This window comes from Pimephales promelas, chromosome 18, assembly GCF_988280905.1.
Source record: "Pimephales promelas chromosome 18, fPimPro1.hap1.1, whole genome shotgun sequence".
In the NCBI taxonomy this organism is placed as follows: domain Eukaryota; kingdom Metazoa; phylum Chordata; class Actinopteri; order Cypriniformes; family Leuciscidae; genus Pimephales; species Pimephales promelas.
In genome coordinates, this window is record NC_142786.1 from 10,630,796 (window position 1) to 10,635,920 (window position 5,125).

The 5,125-nt window shown below is 38.7% G+C and overlaps 1 protein-coding gene across 1 annotated transcript; it reads right to left on the reverse strand.

The window, feature by feature from the left end:
- Window positions 1-1,651: 1,651 nt before the first annotated feature.
- Window positions 1,652-4,004, reverse strand: hoxa11a (homeobox A11a). Its single transcript, XM_039678343.2, has 2 exons — window positions 3,030-4,004; window positions 1,652-2,347 (listed from the first exon to the last, which is right to left on the reverse strand). The coding sequence occupies exons 1-2, from the start codon at window positions 3,793-3,795 to the stop codon at window positions 2,118-2,120; spliced, it is 996 nt and encodes a 331-aa protein (XP_039534277.2). The 5' UTR covers window positions 3,796-4,004; the 3' UTR covers window positions 1,652-2,117.
- Window positions 4,005-5,125: the final 1,121 nt, after the last annotated feature.

Below are 5,125 nucleotides of genomic sequence, written 5' to 3' on the forward strand. Positions count from 1 at the left end.
ATCCTTGATTACAGTTGGCAATAAATCACCATAACCATTTTTTGTAAAGCATTAATCTAACAATTGTGCCAAAAATATATAAGCGAAGACGCATATATCTTTTGTATCCATTAATGCATTTCTTAAAACACGGAGCATATTAATTTGCCATAAACTTTTTGATTCAGTATAAGTGAAATGTTAATGCCCTCATATTTTACCCTCTCATATTTAATATAGCCTAATAAGAACAGTAGACGTTAAATGCGTATTCTGGATCCAGACAGTTAAAGTTGTGGAATGTTTTAGTGACTGAATTCAAGGGAGTTCGGTTGGAACACCTGCAATGATCTCAAAAGATCTGAGTCTGCAGTCGATGATCCACGGCCATGACATTGATCTCACGAGTGCCTCCCAATGGAGGCCGTTTGAACATGCTCATGATGGGACAGTTATTATTGAAAGTAAATAGACAGAAAAACACATTTTCCAAAAAAAAAAAGAAAAGAAAAAAGAAAAAAATTAAGCAGATAAAACAGCACAATGCGCCTCAAGAAAAAAAGTGTTAAATTAATACAACAGCACAAGAGTCACTTCGTAATGCCGCCCCTCAATATCTCTTTGCCTTTGTCCCCTTGGAATCGTGGCTAATAACCTTGGTTCTCAGACAGTTTATGGCACTACACAGCAATTGCCCAAATGCTCCAGACACAGACAGCTTTTATGGTCGTGTTGCTGAAGCAACAAGGAGGATGTCCCTGTAATTAGGCGGATATACCTCAGCGCCTCAAAGGATGCACCAGCCAGGCCAAGTCGCTCTGCAGCAAGCAACCATAAAGCTCAGTCTTTCTCTCCCCCTCTTATACTTTCTACTTTCTTTCTCCCTCCATCTGACTTAGTTTATTGCTCATAGGCTGCCATAGCCTATATGAACGCTACGGGTACGGCCATAAACATTCAGATGATAACTGCAAATACTGTAACCACCGTGCTATTGTAAAACTGTCAGGTTACAATTGCTTTATCCCATGGTCCGAGAGAGTTCTTGAGAAAAACAACAACAACAATAAACAAAAAAAATATATATAGGCTATATTGTTCTTCATTAATGCACATAATGCGCACTCGTAGTATAGATACCCATCTTCATGAGACTGTGTTGTTATGTTCATGCAAAATGTTACCTATACAATTGTAAGAGAACGGTGTACTACAGATACTTTGTAACTCTTTGGTTATTTAATTTAGGAAATATATGTTAAACAGATGATTTTCTGGATTACAATGGACCAAACCTTATTTTTAACCTAATGACAATGTACATCACGGTGTAGAATATGGGCAAATAAGTTTCTTATGAGAACAGTTTTGTAAAGAGTCCACTTCTTAAAGATGACCTTATTCGAGTCCGGAAATGTTTTTTATGGCTGGGATGAGATTGAGCGAGTTTGCATTTTCCGTGCAGTCAACCAGCATTGTCTCTTTGTTCAGAGTTTGCACCAGGTGAAAACTTTGAATATAATGAGTACACAGTTGTTTGTAATGAGTTTAAATTTACAATCCCGAGACGGCATGTAGAAGAAAGTGTTATTGCTTAAAGTGTTCACTAACAAAGATGGTGGAAATTCCATTTGCTAGCAAATTAAATAAATAATTCGAAAATTGGGTGCAGTCTGCTTCTAGCACTTTTTATTCTGTTTGGTCACACCAAAGTCATTAGGCCAACTTGTACAACATTCCTCCACAGAAATTAACACGCCATACGAATGGCCTGTCAAGTCTCTCCTTGTGTAGACCCATATATTTTAGCCATTTGCACTCAATCTTCGCGTGTCCATCATAAATGCAAGGGGAGAAGTAGCTACTTGTTTAGTGTGTATCACGAGCGTATAATTAAAGAATTTCTGTTCACCACAAAATTGTATACGTTTATTTTTTACGAGCATAAAACTTAAAAACGTTCTTAAATTATGTGAATTTAAATGTCATAGGCCTATATGCTCTCTGTAATTGTATACAAGTGAATGGTGCCTTGTCACGAACTTGAAGTTAACCGCTGAGAGTCTATATAACGTCTCTTATGTGATCTCATTATTGCAGCTGTTGTATATTCTAATATCTGTTGATATTTCCTTCTTCTAGAGCAGTGGGTTGGTGTAGTACTGTAACCGGTCCCGATTTAGTTTCTTTTCCTTCATGCGCCGGTTCTGGAACCATATTTTTACTTGGCGATCGGTGAGGTTAAGCATCCGTGAGAGCTGAAGTCGTTTTTCTTTGTTGATGTACACGCTGAAGAAGAATTCCCTCTCTAGCTCCCGAATTTGAAATTTAGTGTAGGGGCATCTCTTCTTGCGTACCCTGGGTCCACCTGAGACATTGAAAAAAAAGCGTCATTGCTAGATTTAGATTATGAAAGATAAGAATAGCTTATAGGCTATACAATATTGGTTATTGAGGTTATTAATGTCATATATATATATATATATATATATATATATATATATATATATATTATTTATTATTACATATAGGCTAGGCTATATTATAACATTCTATTATTCATATGGCCTATTGTCATTATTAATAGGCTAATAGTAATGGTTGTCCGCGATATTATTAAATATGAAAACAATAAGTCGAACAGTTTTATTTTAGCCTATAAGCATTTTTTTATCAAAAGCGTTGTAAAATTATATACAGGATATAATAGTATATTCTTATTTTTGAAACAGTGGAAAAAACATGCATGAATTACCAGAGACACATGAGAAGCCTGTTACAAATGCTGTGAGCATTCCCGTGAAATCACTGCGGTCACTTAAACGCATTTTAAAGTTCAAGTTAAAATTGCGTTAGCTTTGAGTCTTTTCATGGCCAATTTCAATTCCAAGCACGTGATTCTCACAGTTTATAAGTAGCCTAGGTTTTGTTGGGAAAATCTCAGGCCCTCTATAAACCTTATACGCTTATAAAACAGCATATAAAATTTTAACAGGAGCGGCAAGATTGCAAACTTTCTCGCATGACAGTCTTGCTGAGCTCATACTTACTGCTCGCACCGCTAGTCTTTTCCTCATTGTTTCCGGAAGAAGATTCGGGACTACTGGTCTCCCGTCGCTCCTTTCCTTCAGAGTCCTGCTCCGGCGCGGGCGCTGGCGTTGGCTGTTTGCTGGAGTGCGTTTTATCCCTCGCTGCAAAGTCGCTGTTCGCTACACTGTCCGAGCCGCCGTAAGCGTTGTCGAAAAACTGGTCAAATGCTTGAGGAAGCACCCCGTTTCTTCCAACACTGCCGTAGAAATTGTGCGCGGAGGTCGAGTTCGATGTAGAGTGATAATACCCAGATGTATTATTTTTAGGGAACATTTCACCAACTGTCGTTCCCGCTGGTAAACACTCCCTGTGTACAATGTCCTCCGACGGATAACACTGAGCCAGTGGACCCCGGTGAGTCCATTTACCGGACGCGTCAATAGCATAGTCACGGAATGTAACCTCCCTGACATGCTGTACCTGAGGCAGGTTAGAGGAGTAAGAGTAGGTGACGGGACGAGAAGACTGACTTTGAGATAGAAAAGAGGGCAACGTGGAGAAATCAGCACCCGGAACGTAATATGTGCAGCTGGGCAGATACATGTTGGAGCCAACGGAAACCCTCTCGTCAAAATCCATCATTGTACCCGCGCAGCGTCTAGCTTGGGCTAGCGAGACCTTTACGCAACGCCCACAACATGCTCTCATGTGCGCGTGCCTCTTACCCGAGTTGTAGGGGTATCGAGAGGCAGAAATGTTGAGACGTAAGATGACGTGGAAATTCATCTCTGTCCAGTCCAACTGAGGCCAGGGTCACGTGATCTGGAAAATAAATTGATAGATCCTCGCTCACTGTTTATATTGACGAGAAATCTATCCGTTTCAACTGAATTACGAATGTATTTGTAGCCTAATGTCTTTGCGAAATATAGTTTGTGACGATTAAAAAATCTCAGTTGAGGCGGTGGACATAATCAGGATTGTGTTCAATTGATAGGGATGTTTGAATAGCCTATATGAACTGAAAAATAGACGTTATAATGTATTACTGCTCTCTAAATGAAATTCTAAAAAATAATTAGACTATAAAGTATTCCCAGAATTGCCCGTATTCTTTCAACTTTATAAGTCAGGAAAACATACGTTTCTGTTTGCGAGCGAGCAATGCCGCTACAGCAAACGGCAAACAAGTCTTTCTAAATAAAGGCTGTTGAGAAAAGTGAATGGTTTCTGTAATCCAGTAATCATAGGCCTAAAACAAAACATTTGGAAATATATTCACTTTACCACAGTCTTTCAATCATATTTCTTATTTTGTTTTCATTAAGTTACTTGACACAAAAAAACTGCAAGCAGTGATAGCAGCATGACATTTAAAAGTTAGCCTAATGATTAGCCTAGAAATCTGAATGATTATTCGCAATAATTTGGCCTATATCGTTAGGCTACTTCTCTGTTCGGTTTTCTTCAATAGCCTACTCATTCCAAAGGACTAACAAACTACCTTCAGATGCATCACCGGGGCCACTTTGTGCGTAAACGTGACATAGGTCATAGACCTCAAGTCATATCTAGAGGTCTACTAAATAATTTTTACATAATTTAAACTTCAATTCAAGAATTCCACAGTCTATACCGGGACCTTATTTTGTATAGGCCTAACAAAAACTATACAATTTCAGAACCTTGTTATTGTTTTTTTTTTTTAATATCATCCGTGTTACATTTTGTTTTGGCAGCTCTTCTAGAAAAGTTTTTTTTTTTTTTTTTTTTTTTTTACTTTTGAAAGTCCCGAGGACAAAACAAACTAACCGTAGATTTTAAACCCGGATTAGGCCGGTAAAGGCCTCGCCTTTCCACAACATATTACCCTTAATCCCCACGTGCCTCTGAGGAACGCAGAGGGAGGTGAAAAACATGAGCCTCGTTTAGTGCAACGTTTAAGGTTTGCAGGGTGTGATTGTCGGGCTTTTTAAAATGTTCTGATTATACGATTATATTATCACCAGTAATAGGTTGATAGCGTTAGAATGACACAAACAGAAAATCGGTGGCCCCGAGACCAGATGCTCCGCCTCTTCACAACTCGTGACAAATTCCGCGTGCTTTAAAGTTG